Source organism: Neodiprion pinetum, chromosome 1 (assembly GCF_021155775.2).
Source record: "Neodiprion pinetum isolate iyNeoPine1 chromosome 1, iyNeoPine1.2, whole genome shotgun sequence".
In the NCBI taxonomy this organism is placed as follows: domain Eukaryota; kingdom Metazoa; phylum Arthropoda; class Insecta; order Hymenoptera; family Diprionidae; genus Neodiprion; species Neodiprion pinetum.
This window is the reverse complement of record NC_060232.1, coordinates 36,896,390-36,918,758: the sequence shown is the minus strand read 5'-3', so window position 1 is coordinate 36,918,758 and position 22,369 is coordinate 36,896,390. Positions and strand designations below refer to the sequence as shown.

Below are 22,369 nucleotides of genomic sequence, written 5' to 3'. Positions count from 1 at the left end.
AATTTACGGCTACAAAACATCGCACTGGGTTCGCAAACAGGTAGAAGAAATAAGTAGTCCCATACTCAGAGTTTGAAATGTCCAGTTCCAGTTTATTAATTGTTACAAATGTCCAGGTATTAGTGCATACTGTTCTACCAAATTTCTGAATGGTTCAATTGTAACATGTCATACTCTTACCTCATTCGAATAATATCAGAATATATCAATAATCACTACAACAATATACTTATTGATATAATTAGTATAATATTCATAATAGTATTTCATTTCCAGTAAAAAAAACAATCAGCACAATGAACGAACATTACATAAGGAGTCTGACCACTATATGAGGAAAAAATACCACTATTTACATTGCGTTTACCAGAATATCAACAATATTGTATGAAATAGGTCGTATTGAAGTATGTCAGCACATTCTAAGTTCCGGCCTGAGTGCAGGTGCAATGCACCTCTGCACGATACGAGATACATAATACTATATTGTTACCATTTCACGTAAACTGGAAGAAAATGAATAACAGCTACATAAATTTCTCCACATTTTTATCGCATCTTCTCAGGTGTTGGTCACAGGATGCTCCAATCATTTTATTTTGCCATACTTGGGTCCTAAATGGCCTTGAAAGGGTCGTTTGAAATGCAAATGAAAAGCAAGATCAGTTAATCCGTTCGGTTTATTTTTTTGAATCAATTTTTTGAAAAAACAAAATTATGAAACCGATTTATTCATACCTTACATATATTGACGTCATTCAACGAGAGGAATTCATTGGGCGCAGTTTGAATACGCTGCGCACAGCGGATTCAGAGTTACAGCCAGAAGACGAAAGGTTTTCTCTGCAATTCTTCCTCTGTTACTTGGACTCGCCTTCAGATGTCTTGTTCGCATTCTTGAGGGTTCAGTCAGTAGAAAAAACCCCTACAAAACGATTCTGATACAAAAAATTCGAGAGCTCTGAAAATCGCAAAAAAGGAAGGCTAACCCCTTTTAATTTTCGGTTAAATTTTCAACGATTTTCAATAACGCTACAATCAATTTTTCTATCCACTATATATCGACGTAATTTTGCGACAGAAAACTATTGCGCGCAGTAGGAATACACTGCGAGTAAGGGATAAAGAGTTGGAGCCTAAAAACAAGAAATTTCCCTCGTAATTTCTCTGTTGCTGATCGCTTGCTCTTTTTGATGTTTGTTTCACGTTCCTGAAGATATGATTACTTTCAAAACGGTCGTACAAATCGACACAGAAACGAGAAATTTTTTGCTCAAAACAGTCATTTTTGCGAGGGAAATCAATTGCGTATAGTGTAGAATCGGTAGAAGCAAGAAAGCAAAGTTTCAGTTGAAAAATGAAGAATTTTGCCGTATTACATTCCTATTTCCTCTGCTATCGGTCCTGCAACGTTCAAATGTCTACCCCGGATTACTGAGGGTCGAATAAGTGGTCCAAGGGTTCTGCAAATTGGTTCTCCAACAAAGAGTTTTCGAGCTTCAAAAATTGCAGAAAACGAAGGCTACTCCTTTGCATTTCCTTCCAAAAATTTTGGGCAATTTTGTATAATTCCAAAACCAATTCATTCAGACGCCACGTTTACGTAACTTTGCGAGAGCTAATTATTGCACGCAGTCTAAAGTCAGTAGGAGCAACAGATCAAAGATTCGATAGTGCTGGAAGAGTGAGTGGGGTAGTCATTCAATCGAGCTTATAAAGCCAGTTGACGAGAACAAAACTTCAGTCAATCCATTTTGGCGAAGAAGCATTGTAATTAATCCGAGGTATCAGGTTGGTTATAAATAAACATTTACTAAATATAATTCATAAGCATTTTCATTTAGAGGAGTCAATTAATAATATTTATCAGTATTTGTTCCGTTCGCAGAGTATGATATAAAATAGTGCGTCAAAAAAGCTGATGCACTACATTTCAGAACTGAACTAGATATTTAGTGTCACACATTAAAATCTGTGTTAATATACGGTGTGATTTTTTCAATCGCTTCGAGGCGATATTTTAGCAGAAGGCGAGATTTGACGAAAAATGACATACTACATCTTCAGAGTTCGAAGACGGAAAAAATTTGTCGCTATCATATCTGTGGAGCCGTTACCGATAGATGAGGGTCAACTTACAGTTGCATTTTAATCAAATGATATGTTTATCTTGCAGGAAAAGATCTTTGCTTCTCCATTGGAATACCAAAAGAAGAATATTTATACAGCGACTGATTAAATAACGTTCCGATCGTCTTCATTTCGGGTGTTATCTCATACCAGGAATGTCCTTGGTTGATATCGTATTTTTTTCACGGTCACCATTAAGAAAACATAACCTCCGACGTTGCTAGAACACACTTGTCATAATTTAAAACTCATAATGAAAATCTAATTTCTCCAATTTCTGTGCATAAAAGATTGTCACACACACGTCACGAGTGTGGCATTCTGTGGTAATTTTCTCTGCGCTCGTCTAAATTCCATTTCGTGCGATGAACAAACCTCATCGTGTGTTATACGGAATTTGACAAATGCCATCAAATATCGGCCCTTGGTTGTCTTCGCCTTGCTTCTGAGGGTAAAGATCAGTTTCACCTACTTCCGATTCACCTCCGATTGCTTTGCAAACCAAGATATTATTGCACATGATATTATTTCAAATCGCATATAGGTAACGGTGTTGCGTATAGGGCATGTACTTTGCATGATCGACTCCTACAAATGCTATATTGAATCCAGCGTAAAAAAATTGTTAAAGTTCTCACGTGTAATAACGTCTATAGTGGGAAGATCGCCGTGTCGAGTGTGCAATAAGATCGCGTGAAATATATGTGAATCGGTGACTGCCATCCCCGCATGCGAAGCAATATAGTTAGCTATAAGTTTGAGGAACAGCGATTAGATGGATTAACATATTAACTCGTGCATCAGTTAGCAGGAGCAGATGATTTGAACTTTGGTCCGCGGATGAGGCAATATAGCCTTCGCGATTCGAAACCCCCTCTCATACACAACATGAACACCGCGATTCACGCCAAACGACGTCGAGTTCACAACTACTAACGCGAAACGCGAGATAAAATTGGCCTGTTAGTCGAATGACATGACCAAATATTGTGACTTGAAGAGATATTATCTGGAGTACAAATTCATTGACCTTGTTTGCAAAGACCTTGAAGTTTGACCAACCTTCTCGCGGAAAATTCGTTTCATGAAATTGTATAAGCGAATGCTGAGGAAAACAGGTGAGTTTAGGAGTCCGTGAAATAATCGAGCACGATTATAAAGATCTGAAATCCGAAATTCTTTCTGATACTTTTTTTTTTTTTTTGACAATTAATTTAACATCCGTAAATTTTACGAGACTCGTGAATAAATTATTAAAATTATATAAGCGCGCAAGCGGTACAACTAAAGCGTTTATTCATTCACGTATTCACGCAATATAAAATTGTATTAAAATTGCGACTACGTCCTCTGTTTTCTCGTATTGGAAAATATTGGTTCATACGATTTGATCGGAAACTGCATAAGTTTAGAAATAATATCATGACTCACGTTCGATAGAATCCCTAAAGCGAAGACCGACTTGGGTACTCTTACAAACGCCTGCAGCGTGAATTAGCAAGTTCGGAAATAGCACGTATAAAATTCCGATTTTATACTGTAACTTAAGTACAATTATAACTTATTAAACTTCAAAGGTGTCTGGCGGGGGGTTTCCACAATACAAAGTGTCCGGCAATGGATGACGTGATTTGTAATAATATCCCGTATAAGATTTTTTTTCAAATCACGCTCTATACTAGGATGTTTTTGTGCAGCAATTTTGTGCACCTTTTCTATCTGACACCCGTCAAAGCCACCGCGACTAAAGTTTCATAGTACTAGCATTCAGATTGAAAGGGAACCTCGTAAACTCTTTTGCGAAGAAGTACATACTACTTATTGCGTGTGTTCGCGCCTAGAGCGCTTCTATGATTTAAAGTGTAGCGCGAGAGGATCTCCTGCCACTTAATTATTTTAATTGCGTCTATCCTTTTCCATGTCATACAAATGCCTTTTCACGAGCTCGAGATCGCAGCATGAAATCCCACATGGTTCAACTGATAGGTTCGGAGTAGGTTGCTTGACCCTCCAACTGACCGCGACGAACCGGGTAAAATTCTCCCTCCGTCTTGGCATTTGTTCAATAAATCTGCTATTATATATTGGCTTACTCGGGCTTTTACCTCTGATTCGTGAGGGTTTATAAGCCTCGGCAAGTTGTTGTTCGTTGTTAGTTCGTACGCGCGATTGTCGTGTTTTTATTTAAACGACCCGATTACTCATTGCTTACCGAAGTTTCCCTTTTACAGTATAAAAATAATTCATCGTGTTTTACCTTGTCCGATTAGGCTCAACGATATAGAGGGACGATAGAAAATGCGCTCTTACAAGGCGTTGCTTCTCTTCGCAGCTTTAACAATAGCCGCAGAAACTTTTGGGACTATAATCGGTAAGAAATAGAATTCAAGAATTCACCAAGGCTTGTCCATTTTTTATTTACGATAACAATTTTATTAGGACAGAGTTGATTTCTCGGTAGAACCCTCGCTATAATATAGGTAGATTTGACAACTTTTCCTTGAAATATTGCAGAATTACCAGACGACTACAACCGGGCGTCACCGTGGCACGAGTTAGCCAAGCTTGGAGTTGGAAATCTCACGCAAACAGATTGTCTTCGTACGTGCGTTGTCGGGAAAGCACCGCGAGTCTGTCTTTACACATTTGTTTTAGAGTACTACGCGTCAATGGGAACGTGAGTAGCCGTGATACGATCGAAAGTTCCTTCTTTCTTACAATTAGTACGTCAACTTTTGCTCGCTCGTTTTAATCGTTCGTCTCAATGCAGCGCCTGCAGAAATTGTAGCGATGGTGTCTTGGAGGACTGTTATCTGCCGCAGTGCATCCCAGCCGATGGAGTTCAGCGAGGAATGATGTCCGTCAACCGGCAGCTTCCCGGACCCCCGATTAACGTCTGCAAAAATGACCTAATCGTAGTAAACGTGAAAAATCAAATGCCCGGTACAGGATCTACAATCCATTGGCACGGGATTCTGCAGAAGAACAGTCCGTGGATGGACGGAGTTCCTTACGTAACCCAGTGTCCGATCGGAGAATCGAGTTTCAGATACGCGTTTCAAGCCGATGTCAGTGCAGGGATTTGCCTGTATTTTTCTTCGATCAATGAGACGGCGTGCAATCTAAATTGTATTCTAAATTTACCTTTTCACAGGTAGCTGGGACATATTTCTGGCACTCTCACTCCGGACTGCAGAGAGTTAACGGGCTTTACGGCGCGTTAGTTATTCGCGAACCGATTGTTGACGAACCCTGGTCCGATGGTACCTATGACTTTGACCTGCCAGAGCATACGATTGTACTTTCCGACTGGATGCACGAAACCGCGGAGATGTTTTTCCCCGGTCTACCCAACAGAGAGCCAGGAGTTTTACCGGATGCTATATTGATTAACGGTTTAGGGCGGTATCACAACTCATCCACGAGCAAAGATTTTGTCAACTTGACCTTCCCTCTGGCGACTTTTCACGTGTCGAGGAATTCCAGCTACAGGTTTGTGGCAGGACGTTCTATTCTCCAACTTTGTTCCACACTGCTGTGTCTAATAGTCAGCTCCTTTGAAGGTTTCGAGTTATCAACGCAGCCAGTCATCCTTGCGAGTTTCAATTTCAAATCGAGGATCATAACATGACTCTGATCGCTACTGACGGATATCCAATCGAGCCAATCACCGTCGATACATTCGTTGGTTACCCTGGTGAAAGATACGATTTTGTGATCGACACGAGTAACGCTCCGCTTGACAAGGACGCATTCTGGATTCACGTCACTAGCATAGGGTTTTGCGTGAGATACAATTTCGACCAGCATGCTGTTCTCGACTACGGCAAAAATAGCACAGCTTTAGGTCGGTGCCCGCTTTATAGTATAACATGATGCTTACTTTCGATTATATACTTAATCGATATTTGCAGAGAAATTGATTCGTAATTTCGCCAATTTTAACGGAATTCTTCCTTTCTGTAGTAAAAGGACTCGATGTACAGTTTGATAGCACTTTATTTGCTCAGCTGATAGTGTTCGAGTTTCAGGCATAAATCCAAGTCGAACTCGGCCTACTATACACAATCCTCTGAAAATCACGACCGTCTTGAATTATCCGCATGCAATGTGTGGCGAAGGTTCGAAGTATTTCTGCATCACTGATCTCAGGTCGATTGGAAGGGACTCAGAGGCGGGGAATCATACGAATGTTGGGATGGTAGAACCAAATGTCCGGCTCGTTATTCCATTTAATTTCCACAGCTTCAACGTCGATGCCTTCCACCAAGCCGGGACTTACAGAGAATATCAGAGTGAGGATTGCAAATGATTTTTTTGATTTTCAGTGCTCCAAAATCACTCGCACGAATTTAATTCATTCAGATATCGACCTAATGAAAATTCGAGCGGCTTCGATGAACAATATAACTTTCAAGTTTCCTCCGAGTCCAATTATATTCAAGGAGAAACCCGACGACACATTCTGCAACGCAACCAATTTACCAGCTCAGTGCCAAAAGGTTGGTAACGGTACGATAGATTCTCTCTGTCATTGTACCAACGTCGTGGTTCTGAAAGAAGGCGACTTAGTCGAGCTGGTTTTGGCCGACGCAGATGGCGGTGAGTACAAATTCCTAAAAAGTAAACGGCCATCGAGTCGTCTAGCTCTCTCTAGCAATAGCAGGGCGTCGATCCCCGTTCAATTTCACCACTAATCGCAAGCCTCGTTGATTATATTTCAGACCTTACAGTCAGTCATCCGTTCCATTTGCATGGTTACTCTTTCCACGTGATGCGTGTTGGCCAAAATTACAAAAGCGAAGGCGAAAATTCTTTGAACCATACATACTTTGCTTCGCCACTAAAGGACACCGTCAATGTACCCTCCGGAGGATTTGTCACCATCCGATTTAGAGCTGATAATCCTGGAATTTGGATGATGCATTGTCACCTCGAATGGCACATGGCTATTGGCATGGGAATGGCCTTCTGGGTCGAGGGAAATATCCCATCTCCACCTCCAGGCTTTCCGAGATGCGGCGATTTTGATCCGTTGAATTAGGCTGATGTCGATGAAGTCGTGTGCCGAGCCTAAGGCAACTCTATCGTTCAATTCAACGGAAATTGCGAAATAATTTACAATCTATGAAAAGTATTACCTTCTTGTATCTCGTATTCATGAAATTATACCTGTTAATGCAAGTTTCCTTTTGTTTTTCACACACTCTGTCAAAATACCAGTTACCTCTTTGAAACATTTTTTCAATATTTATCGCGGCGTACTTTAGACTCTCAAAATCGACAGATCATAACTGAATACTTTGAAACGGCACAGAGCGCAACGATAGTCGAAAAGCTACCAATGTGCCAATGTAATAAAAGTAACGAACAAGATGAAGAAAAACGCTTTGCTCTCCCGCAACAGGCAATGCCGCATGATCGCGTTTATATCTAGCTTATCTGCGATAGTTTGTTGGCGTTGTTGCCAAGATTTTGAGGAATCCACTCTACGTTGATTCTCCCAATTTCTCATAATCAATACTTACCATTAACACGTGTATGTATAAATATATGCACAGAAACGTACAAGGACGAGCAAATTTGCGACAAAGCATTGTTTTTACAGAATTCGTCCTAAGCCGTCTAGTTGCTGTATTTCCGGGAACTCGGCGCTATTAGAATATTTTCACCGTTGTGTGTATAGTTGGAAGCAAATCGTCTGCAATTTTGTGATCCGTATGATGTGTTTTTATACATTTTTATCGTCATAACGTGTGAATAACGTACCGTGAATTATGCAGTGATAAAAACTGCAGTCGAACATCGTGACAACGCGGTACTAAACATATTTGTGCCTTTTTCGAAAGATTCTAGTTCTTATCTTTTGTCGCATGTTCGTGCAAGCGTCAATAAAAAAATATTTCCAGTTCCAGTGATATGACATGTTTCACGGTTAAAAGTACATAAACCCGTCTCCGAATGGATGGTTCGTGACAATAAGCACGAGGTGTACCAAATAAAAACATATTGCAGTTAATTTTATCGTAATCACTAGTAAATATAGATACGGACAGCACTTCTGATCGGTTTGCAATGAAATTTGCACACGTCACGTGCACAATTGCGAACTATATTGTCTGTATACTTTTAATGCTTATGCATGCTGATTATCAAGTGATCAACTGAATTTCGTGGCAATAACGTCGCCTTATATCTCCAATCACAGTTTCGAGCAGTTTTGATGCAATACTGTTAACGCTACAAAACTGTGTTAATAGCTGCATTCAAGAGCAGTTCGTACTTGCTGACTGCAAAGAACAATAGTAACTGCAAAATTTTATTCTTTTGCTCAATAGATAAGCTTGGTTATATGTACGCGTGTATCGCTACGTCCCGTCATTTTCTACGAGTGAGTTCAACATTACAAAATGTGTTCCCAAAGCCGGTATTTGCTTTGGCTGGCAGCTTTGATAATGACTGCCTTACCGATTTTCGGAACAATTATTGGTGAGTGAAAGAATTGAGAGATTTAAAACAAAGTTACCTGTTTTTTACTCAAAATAACAATTTCGTCACGATAAGATTGCCTTTTAAACGAAGTCGTCAAATGAAACCGTAGATGTGACAAAGTTTTTGTAAAAACCCGCAGAATTACCGGAAGACTACGATTGTACGTCACCATGGAGTGAACTGACTAAGCTCGGTGTTGAAAATCTCACGGAAACAGATTGTCTTCGCACATGCGCTGTCGGGCAATTGCCACGAGTCTGTCTATACACTTTTGTTCTAGAGTTCTATGCGGCGATGGGAACGTGAGTAGCCGTGATACGATCGAAAGTTCCTTCTTTCTTATAATTAGTACGTCAACTTTTGCTCGCTCGTTTTAATCGTTCGTCCCAATGCAGCGCCTGCAGAAATTGTAGCGATGGTGTCTTGGAGGACTGCTATCTGCCGCAGTGCATCCCAGCCGATGGAGTTCAGCGAGGAATGATGTCCGTCAACCGGCAGCTTCCCGGACCCCCGATTAACGTCTGCAAAAATGACCTAATCGTAGTCAATGTAAAAAACCAAATGGCGGGTACGGGAGCTTCAATCCACTGGCATGGACTTCCGATGACGAGGGATCCGTGGATGGACGGAGTTCCTTACGTAACCCAGTGTCCGATCGGAGAATCGAGTTTCCGATACGTATTTCCAGCCGAGGTCAGAGCAAATTTTCGAACGTCTTTTGCTCCTTCGCGTGGACTCTAAACAGAGTCCTGAATTTTGTCGCCACAGGAAGTCGGCACGTATTTCTGGCACTCTCACTCTGGGTTACACAGGGCCAACGGGCACTACGGTTCGTTAGTTATTCGCGAACCACGCGTTGACGAACCCTACTCCAATGATATCTACGACTTTGACCTACCCGAGCATACGATTGTACTTTCCGATTGGATGCACGAAACCGCGGAAATGTTCTTCCCCGGTCTACCCAGCAGAGTGCCAGGAATTGTACCTGATGCTATACTGATTAACGGTTTTGGATGGTACCTCAATGGAACTGCGAGTGAAGATTCCGTCAACTCGTCTTTTCCTCTGGCAATTTTTCACGTATCCAGAAATTCAAGTTATAGGTTTGTGGCACGTCGTTTTGTCATCCAACTTTGCTCTCAATAACTCTCGATACTCGGCCTTCCATTAGGTTCCGGATCATCAACTCAGCCAACCATGTTTGTGGGTTCCTGATTCAAATTCAGAATCACAATCTGACTCTCATCGCCGCTGACGGAATAACGATCGTGCCGGTCGTTGTCGATGCCTTTGTCAGCTATCCTGGTGAAAGATACGATTTTGTGATCAACACTAATAACACGTCTCTTGATGAGGACGCATATTGGATCTTCGTCAATGGCTTGGGAGTATGCGCGAATCTCGGATTATATCAGAACGCCGTTCTATCCTATGGCACAAACAGCACAGATCAAGGTCCCTACCTGCTTCATAATATAACATTTAGTTGATTTCGGTAGTATGCCACCTGTATTTGCAAGTTTGTCTTTCATATGAAATCTTGCTTCTCTGCAATGTAGAAAATTGTTAGTTTTTAGCGATAGTACAGCATTATAATGATTTTTGCTCGACTAATGACTTTCACATCACAGGGATCATTCCAAACAGAACTCGACCAACACTAAGTGACCCTCTGAACTTTACGAAAGTCTTAAATTATCCAAATACGACGTGTGGCGAGAGCTCGGACTATCTTTGCATCACCGATCTCAGATCAATTGGAAACGATAGAGACGCACGGCACTCGAGTGTTTGGACGGCGGAACCAGATGCCCGACTCGTTATTCCATTTGGTTTCCATATATTTGACGTCAACGATTTTCATCTACAGGGAACTTACCAAAAATATGAGAGTGAGAATCAAAATCTAATTTTTCGATCCGTGACTACTGCACAAAAATTAAAAACCTCAAATTTATCTAGACCTCCAGGACACCATTATTCGAGCGGCCATGACAAGCAATATAACTTTCACGTTTCCTTCAAGCCCTATCACATTCAAAGAGAAGCCCGATAACACATTCTGCAACACTAACAACTTACCAGCCAGGTGCCTAAACATTAGTAACACTACAGTCGGTTCTTACTGCCAGTGTACCAACGTCGTCATTTTGCAAGAAAACGACATCATCGAGCTGACATTGGTGGACACAACTGGGGGTGAGCTTGAGGTTCCAAAGATCAAGCGACTAGCGAGTCGTCTGGCTTTCTTATCTTTTTTAGAATTTGCCCTCAATCGTACGCCTTGATCATGTTACTTCTTAGATGCGTTAGAGAACCATCCGTTCCATTTGCACGGCTACTCCTTCTACGTGACGCATATGGGTCGAAACTATACAGAAGAGGACGCGAATTCTTTGAACCAGACATCCTGTGATCCACCACTCAAGGACACCATCAGTGTACCCAGCAAAGGATTCGTGACTATCCGTTTTCGGGCTGATAATCCGGGGCGGTGGCTGTTCCATTGTCACTTCGAATGGCACCTCTCTACTGGTATGGCAATGGTATTCTGGGTTGAGGGCGATGTGTTGCCTCCACCTCCAGGATTCCCGAGATGTGGCGACTTTAGCTCGTTGACCTAGTTTGATCGAGATGAGGATATTGAGGGCCAATGGAATCGACCTACCATGTTCATAATGTATATAATTATTCAATATGGCTGAATAAATACATCGAATTTCTGTTTATCAAACAGAATTAATATTTAATAGAGTAATTAATCCTTTTTCCAAAAATTCAGCTTAATTCACTCAAATCAATACCTTTTTTCACCACGCAGTACCTCGTTATCTTTTTTCTTAAGTATCTGTTCTTTCGAGTTACTCAGTCGATTTTCAGCTCAAAATATTGTAAATTCAAGGAGTCATGATACTTGAGTAGAATGATCCATTTCCCGGTATTTTGTGGTTCTAGGAAATTTCTTTTCATACTCAAAATCTCATTTTGCTAAAGGTAACTAATTTGCCTTAAAATATTATAGCTAAAGAGTAGCCCAAAATTTTTTTAAAGTTGCTTGAATCGGTATTTTCGTTTCTGTACTATGATTTTTGATAAGTGGTTTCCAGCGACCCCGGTGTCGCAGCAGTGTCCAACACAGGAGGTGAGCAGCGTAAGAGTTGAGATTTCAAAATTTTGGTGTCAAATATTATTTGATTTACATGTGTCATGATGGCGAAAGATTAATGAAAATGAAATATGAAATATGCGCACGTTATACGTGTAGTTGCCAACCACATTAGATCTATACTTCTCAATAAGATTTTACGCTGATTAAAAAATCAGCAGCTCAATTCTCTTTCTTGATATGTTACTCATCAGAGCTCTGAACAGTTTTGAATTAAAAAAAAATAAATCCTGTTGTAGTGATAATTCAATGTATAACTTTGTATAAGTATATTGGACTGCAACAGTGCTACCATTATAAAACTGTTTTAATAGCCGCATTTAAGCGCTGTTCATATTTTATGACCATCAAATACGACACTATTTGCAACATTTTATTCTTTTCCGCGATAGATAAGCTGGGTTATCTGTACCCGTGTGCCGCTGCGTCCGGTTATTCTCTAAGACTGAGTTGAGAAATGCAAAATGTGTTCCTACAGCCAGAATTTACTTCTGTTCGCTGCTTTGATAATCCGTGGCTCACCAATTTTTGGAACAATTATTGGTGAGAGAAAGAATTGAGAAATTCAAAAAATAGTTGCCCGTTTGTTACTCAAGACCATAATTTTATCACGATACGATTGACTTTTAAATAAAGCCGTCAAATGAAACCGTAGATATGACAAAGTTTTTGTAAAAACCCGCAGAATTACCGGACGACTACGATCGTACGTCACCATGGAGTGAACTGACTGAGCTCGGTGTTGAAAATCTCACGGAAACAGATTGTCTTCGTACATGCGCTGTCGGGCAATTGCCACGAGTCTGTCTATACACTTTTGTTCTAGACTTCTATGCGGCGATGGGAACGTGAGTAGCCGTGATACGATCGAAAGTTCCTTCTTTCTTATAATTAGTACGTCAACTTTTGCTCGCTCGTTTTAATCGTTCGTCCCAATGCAGCGCCTGCAGAAATTGTAGCGATGGTGTCTTGGAGGACTGTTATCTGCCGCAGTGCATCCCAGCCGATGGAGTTCAGCGAGGAATGATGTCCGTCAACCGGCAGCTTCCCGGACCCCCGATTAACGTCTGCAAAAATGACCTAATCGTAGTAAACGTGAAAAATCAAATGCCCGGTACAGGATCTACAATCCATTGGCACGGGATTCTGCAGAAGAACAGTCCGTGGATGGACGGAGTTCCTTACGTAACCCAGTGTCCTGTCGGAGAATCGACTTTTAGCTACGTATTTCCAGCTGAAGTCAGTGCAAGTTTTCGAACGTCTTTTTGTCCTTCGCGTGGATTCTAAATAGAGTCCTGAATTTTTGTCTCCGCAGGAAGCTGGCACGTATTTCTGGCACTCTCATTCTGGACTGCACAGAACTCACGGACATTACGGCGCGTTAGTTATTCGCGAACCGCGTGTTGACGAACCCTGGTCCAATGATATCTACGACTTTGACCTGCCCGAGCATACGATTGTACTTTCCGATTGGATGCACGAAACCGCAGAAATGTTTTACCCCGGTCTACCCAGCAGAGAACCAGGAACTGAACCAACTACTGTGTTGGTTAACGGTTTTGGATGGTACCTCAATGCAACTACGAACGAAGATTCTGTCAACTCGTCATTTCCTCTGGCAACTTTTCACGTATCAAGGAATTCGAGCTACAGGTTTGTGGCACGTCGTTTTATAATCCAACATTGTTCTTGACGACCATATTTGGTACTCGGTCTTCTGGTAGATTCCGGATTATTAACTCAGTCAGCCATGTGTGTGGGTACCAAATTCAAATTCAGAATCATAATTTGACTCTGATCGCCACTGACGGGACGCCGATCGTGCCGATCACTGTCGATACCATCGTCTGCTACCCTGGTGAAAGATACGATTTCGTGATCAACACGAGTAACACTTCGCTTGATGAGGATGGATTCTGGATATACATTACTGGCTTGGGAAGATGCAAGGATTTTGGCATCTTTCAGTACGCCATTCTATCCTATGGCACAAATAACACAGAATTAGGTCTATACCTGCTTTATAATACAACATTCAGCCAATTTCCGAGTACTTTATTCGTACTTGCAAACTTGTCTTTCCTATGAAATCTTCCTTATTAGTAAGAAATTACCGTGTTTTAGTATCAATACCGTTTTACAGTGCCCTTTGCTTAACCAATGACTTTTTCAAACTACAGGGATTATTCCAAACATAACTCGACCAACACCAGACGACCCTCTGAACATCACGACGGTTTTGAATTATCCGAATACGACGTGTGGTGAGAGCTCGGACTATCTCTGCATCACCGATCTGAGATCAATTGGAAACGATACAGAGGCAGGGAACTCAAGTGTTTGGACGGCAGAACCAGATGTCCGACTCGTTGTTCCAGTTGGTTTTCACTATTTTGACATTGACGATTTTCACCGAAAGGGAAGTTACGAAAAATATGAAAGTGAGAACTGCAGACTTATTTTTCAATCCATTATTACCGCATAACAACTAAAAAACTCGAATTTGTCTAGACCTATACGACAGCCGTATTCGAGCGAGCATAATGAGCAATATAACTTTCACGTTTCCTTGAGTCCAATCACATTCAAGGATAAACCCGATGACACATTCTGCAACACTACCAATTTACCAGCCACGTGCCAAAATGTTAGTAGCAGTACGGCCGCTTCTTACTGCCAGTGTCCCAACGTCGTCATTTTGCAAGAAAACGACATCGTGGAGCTGACTTTGATCGACCAATCCGGCGGTGAGCTTCATTTTCCAAAGAGCAAGTGACTACCGAGTCTGGCTCTGTCATCATCGGTCGACTTCATTCCTAACCGTACGCCTTGATGATGTTACCTTTTAGAGCCGAAAGTTAGCCATCCGTTCCATTTGCACGGCTACTCCTTCTACGTGATGCGCATGGGTCGAAACTGCGCAGACGACGACGAGAATTCGTGGAACCAGACATCCTCTGTTCCACCATTCAAGGACACCGTCAATGTACCCAGCGAAGGACTCGTGACTATCCGTTTTCGAGCTGATAATCCGGGGCGGTGGCTGTTCCATTGTCACTTCGAATGGCACCTCTCTACTGGTATGGCAATGGTATTCTGGGTTGAGGGCGATATGTTGCCTCCACCTCCAGGATTCCCGAGATGTGGCGATTTTATCTTGTTCAACTAGTCTGATCAAGGTGTGGATGTCGATTGAACAGAACTGTCAAATTCAGAATATGAATAATTATCTAATATATCTAAATAAATGCATCAAAATCATGTTTATTGTGAGGTTTGTACTTGGACGCATCCGGTTCACAAATCTTTTTTCCGTTTATATGAGCGTCAATCACAGTTGATCTAGCTAAGGCTTACGTTTTAATGTTTCAGGTACCTATGACTAGATGTTTTAGTCAGTAAAAACATATTAGTTTATTACATAGAAATGTCGTATTACGTGTGTTATTGATTATAATGAATAAGTATTCAATAAATTACATTTTCTTCTGGTACGTCTTTGATTTACGCAGGGGTATTAGTCCATTTCGCTATGAATGCAATTGCGGAACGATAACTTTGAAGCCATTTTCAATTATAAGTTGAAATTAAATGCTGTGCTATAAGTTTTTAAATATTTTAGAATTTTACTCGAATGTTATTCCCATTGTTACATCATAATTGACATACACCGTGAGAAGGTTTCACCGCGTCCAAATGATCTCTTCCTGTTGTCATTTTTTAAAAATTGAACATGTGTTTGCACCTGGTGTAACTATTTTCTCTGCTCCCTGTTTTCGTCGAGTGTTTACTTCACGGAGCATCATGTATCTCGACCTACTCATCTATTCATCGGGACTCGATCACTTGTGAAAGCTGAACTTAGCGCTTTTATTTTGGCTCTTATTGGTCTTCTCATACCTGACATCGATTTTTTATCGGAAACATTATTTGATGTATTAGTCTGAAAGTATAACCGAAATCGGAGATCACGGCATATCATCAAACATTATTTATGACACTTTCGTTCGGAACCTGTCATAGTTCGTAATTTATTTTAAGTTGCGTTTATCCATGATGAACCATTCCAGCTGATAAAACAACCTCAAAATTGAACGTGTCGTATTCTAACCAACGGAAAGTTTTTGTATAGCAGTAATAAGGTGAAAATATGAAAAAAAATCCAAATTTAAAATCTTCATGGAAAATTCGTACGAAATGGAAAATGGGTAATTTAGTTATAGCACAAAGCACTTAGTTCTGATCTGCGAATCCAGTTGATAAAATAATCTCCACCTTCAATATGTCATATTCTGTATGTCATTAATTTTCAGACTAACAATAAGTGAATTTACTGAAGGAAGCACGACGTTGGTACACGATTGTGATAAAACAAACTCACTAGAAATTTTGCTTGCACGAAGCGCGGCGTGTTTCCGTTATGTCACGTATTCACATACATGTATAAGTTGTCTATTTTAATGTGAGTTTAAGGTGAAATTGTAGTCGATTTTTCAGCGAAGATATTCAACGAAATTTTTATTAAAATTAATGCAACTAATTAATGTTCAAGGGTACTTGAGTGACTGACTTGTTCCGTTGAATATTCTTGGTTCATTCAAGATTGGCAAATGTATATTTAGAATATATTTCATTTTTATTTACATTATATAAATATTTAATATTTATTCAAAATAAAAGCATTTCTACCCTTATTTCATCAGTTTTATTAAACGTTTCGATTGACATCATTACGAATGTTTTTAATGTTCGTTTTTTGGGAAATGACAAACTTTCGAAAAAGGTGACTATTTTTTCAAAGTGAAATTAGGGAGTCTTACGAGCTTTTTCATAAACTGATAAAATGAGAAAAGAAATGAAGCCTAAAATCAATACGTAGAAGCATAGCTGCACATTATAATATTTTTGGAATTCAATTCATTTTGTTTCCGACGTTTTCAGCAGGGGAAAATTTTCATTGTTTGCATGTGTGTACATAGATGTGAAACGAAATAATTTATTGTAAATTGTATTCGTTGAAACGTGTATTTCAACGAAAAAAGTGACAAAAAGTTATTTAATCTTCCCCTTTCGCTTGACATAGTCTTGTCGCAAATGTCAACTTTTTCAGTTATGTAAACACACAAATTTTGCAGAATGACAGTTTATGCCTTATGACAGATTTCCTCCATCTGCGTAAACAACAGCGTGAATCTCTTATGTGTGCTCAAGAGGCATGCTGATACAGTCCGCTCTCATAATAGTGCCGGCGTTGGAAAAGTAGGGGAGTATTTTTCTTACAGCCCAGGTACCCCCACCACTGACGCGCGTTCATGCCATCGGAATGCTCGTCGCTCTCTCGTAATAGTGCCGCCGCACCGGGTAAACTGTGACTACTCGTGTATATTTATATTCGTTTTCCATATCATATAAAAATGGATTATTTCGATTTTCTAAATTCAATTTCTTTTTCTAAATTTCGTTATTTTAAGAGAACCTTTCATACGTATTCCCATTTATTCCAAAAAATGTGTAAAAAATACACACTGATATAGTAAAATCATCAAACGTATATGATCTCTATTTCTTTGAATAAAATCGATTATTATTTTAATGATAATAATCGAAATTTGTGTCATTTTTTTAAATGATATTATTACTATATTACGAATTTTGTGACGATATAACATTAAGAAAATAATGATTATAATTTGAATTTAAAGCAGAGAATTATACGCTATTTCATTGAGCCAGCGTTTGGGACTATTCAGGGAGATGCATATGAAACCCGAAGTGAGCCCGTGGTGGGGGTTACGTTCGAGCGAGAATAAGGGGAAGCGGCACTATTACGGGAGGGGACTTTATGTATAAAAGCACATAACGCTGAGTAGGTCCGGTCTGTACGAGTAAATTGTAATAGCTGTTTTAAGCGAACCAATCGGAACACTGAAAATGCGTGTCACAGACAGGACTGTGCTTTTAATCGCAGCGTTAACAATCGCTGTGCCTGTCATAGGCACAGTAATCGGTAAGACAAATAACTGAAGTCAAAATAATTGCTCGCGAATCCATTGATAACTTCCCTATTAATTCCAACTACCACGATGTAAGTGCAAAAAATTTTCCTTGTTTTCCCACAGAATTACCGACGGATTACAATCGATCTTCCCCATGGACTGAGCTGATCGAACTAGGTGTCGCAAATTACACTGAAACGGACTGTGCTCGGACCTGCGTTGCCGGGGAATTACCGCGAGTGTGTCTTTTCACATTCGTTATGGAGTTCTACGCAGCAATGGGGACGTAAGCAGCCTCGCACATATCACACATTATCACTTTTGTCAAAGGAAACAAGCTGATACTGTTTCGATCACGATTGACCTGCATCACAATAGCACGCTCATTATTACCTACTTGTTTGTTCGACTGCAGAGCCTGCGGGAATTGCTCCAATGGTGTTCTGGAGGATTGTTACCGGTCGCAGTGCATCCCAGCCGATGGAACCGAGCGAGAAGTGATGTCCATAAACCGCAAGATCCCTGGACCAGCGATTCACGTCTGTAAAAATGACCTGATCGTGGTCAACGTGATAAACAGAATGGCCGGCGCGGACGTCACCCTCCACTGGCACGGCTTCCGGCAGAAGCACAGTCAGTGGATGGACGGGGTTCCTTACGTAACCCAATGTCCCGTCGGAGGCACGAGTTTCAGATACATATTCCCAGCGGAGGTCAGTAAGAGGCATTAAAATTTCTTTCATTTGGTGTGGCGTGGAAGTGTAAGCTCTACAGTGTGAACTCTGGTAAGTGAATCCTAAATCTTCTTTCCGCAGGATGACGGCACGTTTTTCTATCACGGCCACGTAGGCACGCACAGGACTAACGGGCATTACGGTGCGTTAGTTGTTCACGCACCGAAATCCGAAGAGCCCTGGTCGGAAAATCTTTACTCGTATGATTCCGTGAATCACACAATCGTGTCTTCCGATTGGATGCACGAAACTGCAGAGATGTTCTTTCCCGGTCTGCCGAGCAGACAGCCCGGAATCACACCTACCACTATTTTAATCAACGGTTTGGGAAGATACTACGACGGTGAGGCAGACGTAGACCTCGTCAACGCTTCAATTCCATTGGCAACTTTTCATGTCCAGAAGAACTTCCAATACAGGTAAGCAATGTTCCATCGTATCCACCGCCCTTGTTTTTAATGGGGAATACCTTACTCATAATTCTTCCATTTTGTAGGTTCCGCATCATCAACGCTAACAGTCACGTTTGCCCGTTCATTACTCAGGTACAAAATCACTCCTTAATGTTGATAGCCACCGACGGCAAGCCGATTGAACCAGTCACAGTTGATTCCCTCATACACTATCCTGGTGAACGATACGACTTTGTGCTGATACCACTTGTAAACGTTACGGAAAGAGATGCGTTCTGGATACACTTTCGCGCTCTAGGGTTGTGCGAATCTATTAAGCTGGATCAGTACGGCGTTCTCTCGTATGACACCACTGACGACGAGTTAGGTAATAGCTTGTCAGAGTTTGGTTTCGACTCATCATATTTACCTCAATATGCTACATGTCGTATTATTACGTGCGAATTGTGTGTTGTTATAACGTATAATGCAGTTTCTCGGTGCTTTTCGTTCAATTGATAACCTCGCGTCGATATATTGAAATTGCAGGAATACTGCCAACGCGAAGTCGACCAACTTTATCGAATCCTCTGCCGATGGGGATAGTCGTTAATGACCCAAACACGACATGTGGCGCAAATGCGAGTCGCCTTTGCGTCACTGATTTCAGATCCGTCGGGTACGACGATGCCGATGAAGTTAGAAGAATTTTGACGGCGAAGCCAGACGTCAATTTGATCATCCCATTTGGTTTTCATTCTTTTGATGTCGATACGTTCCACGAAGATGGAAGTTACCATCCATTCATGAGTGAGAAACTTGAACTTCATATTTGATAAGAATAGTTTCTTCGCATTTGTAGAACCAACTCTAGATATTATGTTATCCAGATCTCGGAGGAGAGAATATTTTATCGGCTTGGATGAACAATATATCTTTCACGTTTCCGAGCAGTCCAATTCTATCGTCGTACAATTCTTACAAGTCTCACGGCGGCTACTGTGACAAAGACAACTTGCCAGCCAATTGTCTGGGGAACGATGACAATGCCACGTTCACTCCTTACTGTGAATGTACCCAAGTTGTAGTTCTGCAACAAAATGACATCGTTCAGATGACTCTTATAGACAACGTCGGTGAGTTAGTCTACCTGAAACCAAAATGTTCCAGCGCGTTGTCTGACCTCGTTATGTAACGTAGCATCAACCGCACTCACACTCCTCGTCCTCGTGTTTCAGGAATCTCTAGTCTCAATCATCCGATACATTTGCACGGTTTTTCTTTCTACGTGATGGATATACATCAAAACTTGACGAGAGACCAAATGTTCACTGTAAGTGAGGTGGAAGAATTCCTCAGTACATGGGAGTTCGAAGAATCTGACGAAGCTTCGTCGACGAATATGACTGTGCCACCACTAAAAGACACCATCAGCGTACCCAGCAATGGAATTGTCATCGTGCGATTTAAGGCTGACAATCCTGGATCTTGGTTGATGCATTGTCACTTTGAGTGGCACATGTCCGTGGGCATGATGATGGTCTTCAAAGTCACGGGAACGGTTTCTTCACGGCCTCCAGGCTTTCCGAAATGCGGCAATTTTGATCTGTTGGACGAAAGCACCGCAGCTGCGGTACGTATGACAAAAGCGATATGTAGAAGTATGAATGAAAAGGGATGAAATCGGTGCAATGAAAAATAATCACAGGTATGATAGATAAAAGATGGGTGGTGAAATATTGACTGCAATTTGTAAATGAAAATACAAATTTATTGTAAAAAATACAATATTCAGTAGGTCCAACGGAATAAATGCATAAATCGAAAGCCAAAAATTCGAAGTTCAACTGCTCCCAATCATGGAAAGATGACTGGTGTGTAAGCAAAAAAAAAAGAGCACACGGACAGGTTCATTTTAAAATACTACACCACATAACGAAAATGTTACGAGAAAATGGGAGTCGACGACCGCTCGGTGCTGGATGAAACAACACGGAATTTCTCATACACAATCATTATACACATTTATGAAAGCAAGATGACCAAAAGCCGAAATAAGGACGAAAATTATATTAATATGTATTGTCCGAGGAATTAGCAATAAAAACGGTGGCATAATAAATTCTGTTCTATTTTCATTAGTTTCTTTTACCCTCTTTTACTACTTCTATGATTTTAAAAAAGACGTCCGTTGCAGTTTAATGACGGAAAACGTGATTTTAATAAAAATTGGTGGGGCTGTTCTTTTGAGAATGTGAAGAAAGTGGAGATTTTCAACATTTAGCAAATATTTTTTTCATTTTCTAAAAAACCCAACTTCGGCGAAGACGTTGGGTGTGGAGTTTTCGAGGAAAAAAGAATTTTAAAATTTTCGATTTTAGACACCTTTTACATAAATTAAGATTTGGATTTCAGAATTTACTCACATCTTAAAGCACGCAACATATTCAAATGAGAATAAAATCAGAGCAATTACGATTTTTATATGGATTTCTAGCTGTGCCCTTTGGTGTTACCAGAGCTGTTAGATTGCAATGATCAGTAACGCTGAAACTTTAGTAAGAACAGAGAAATATATATATATAAGGGATTGGAATTACCTGATCGAACAGTCAGCATCTGAGAATTATTTGACAATTTGTAAGAAGAGAATAGATCGATATGAAAATTTTAACGAGTCCGCGATTGTCGTTCATATACGTATCTATGGTATTATTAGAAAATTGGGTAAATTTAAAATAACCATGATCAAAAGCTGGATAATTTGGCATAGAATGCACCGTTCATCATCTCATTATTTATCTCGCGCAGCTTTGTGCAGCTGTCAAAATAGTAAATGTGCCATATTTTGATTGGCAAGAGTAGTCGATAAAAGATGAGTTATTGCAAAGAAGCATAGGTATGTAAATTTGAATAAACAAACTAATTTTTACGTTCCATCAAGCACACTTAGAATTTTGTTTGAATTAAACTTGACATTCTTCTGTTACACGTCAAATGCTCAAATATTGATTGATATATTCGATATTTATGGATATACGAATACGTGTATACTTATTATTCTGTTTCTGATGCGTCAATGTGAAATTGAATCTTCTCTTTGTTTTACTATCAAATAAATTAAGCATTTATCTTAAAATCGTCATTTTCATCATAGGTTTTTGAGGAATGATTAGTTTTGGAAACAACATATGGCAATTCACCTGAAGGAAAATTGGGAAGTCTTGCTAGTTTCTTTTAAAAAAACTATTGAAATTGTTTGTGAAATTACAAAAAAAATTAAAAAAATGATCGTAGTCGACGTGAAAAATGAAATGAGTGGTACGGAAACCACAATCCATTGGCATGAAGAACATTACGGTGTGAACTTCAAATTGTGTAATGAATTTTTGTGACGGGATTTATGGTGCGCTGGTCATGGGGACATTCAAGTATTAGCTAACGCTAAAACAGGGG

The 22,369-nt window shown here is 40.3% G+C and overlaps 4 protein-coding genes across 5 annotated transcripts; all 4 read left to right on the top strand.

Annotated features, from left to right (window-relative positions):
• Positions 1-1,740: 1,740 nt before the first annotated feature.
• Positions 1,741-7,295, top strand: LOC124225002 (uncharacterized). The gene is made up of 9 exons (XM_046637357.1): positions 1,741-1,791; positions 4,401-4,501; positions 4,645-4,807; positions 4,901-5,198; positions 5,285-5,622; positions 5,694-5,977; positions 6,162-6,425; positions 6,496-6,732; positions 6,855-7,295. The coding sequence occupies exons 2-9, from the start codon at positions 4,429-4,431 to the stop codon at positions 7,172-7,174; spliced, it is 1,977 nt and encodes a 658-aa protein (XP_046493313.1). The 5' UTR covers positions 1,741-1,791; positions 4,401-4,428; the 3' UTR covers positions 7,175-7,295.
• A 1,212-nt stretch (positions 7,296-8,507) lies between these two features.
• Positions 8,508-11,375, top strand: LOC124225001 (uncharacterized). The gene is made up of 8 exons (XM_046637356.1): positions 8,508-8,619; positions 8,762-8,924; positions 9,018-9,315; positions 9,391-9,728; positions 9,797-10,080; positions 10,257-10,517; positions 10,588-10,824; positions 10,930-11,375. The coding sequence occupies exons 1-8, from the start codon at positions 8,541-8,543 to the stop codon at positions 11,247-11,249; spliced, it is 1,980 nt and encodes a 659-aa protein (XP_046493312.1). The 5' UTR covers positions 8,508-8,540; the 3' UTR covers positions 11,250-11,375.
• An 836-nt stretch (positions 11,376-12,211) lies between these two features.
• LOC124224844 (uncharacterized) lies at positions 12,212-14,532 on the top strand. Its single transcript, XM_069137186.1, has 7 exons — positions 12,212-12,334; positions 12,477-12,639; positions 12,733-13,030; positions 13,107-13,444; positions 13,516-13,799; positions 13,972-14,232; positions 14,303-14,532. Exons 1-7 carry the CDS (start codon positions 12,256-12,258, stop codon positions 14,362-14,364), a joined length of 1,485 nt encoding a protein of 494 aa, XP_068993287.1. The 5' UTR covers positions 12,212-12,255; the 3' UTR covers positions 14,365-14,532.
• A 3,108-nt stretch (positions 14,533-17,640) lies between these two features.
• Positions 17,641-21,025, top strand: LOC124224997 (uncharacterized). Of its 2 annotated transcripts, none has more exons than XM_046637351.2 (9): positions 17,641-17,798; positions 17,911-18,073; positions 18,203-18,500; positions 18,603-18,940; positions 19,018-19,301; positions 19,463-19,723; positions 19,804-20,049; positions 20,152-20,546; positions 20,712-21,025. In XM_046637351.2, exons 1-9 carry the CDS (start codon positions 17,723-17,725, stop codon positions 20,793-20,795), a joined length of 2,145 nt encoding a protein of 714 aa, XP_046493307.1. In that variant the 5' UTR covers positions 17,641-17,722; the 3' UTR covers positions 20,796-21,025. The 2 variants fall into 2 exon arrangements, with proteins under 2 accessions (XP_046493307.1, XP_046493308.1); XM_046637352.2 differs by having other exon boundaries at positions 20,709-21,025.
• Positions 21,026-22,369: the final 1,344 nt, after the last annotated feature.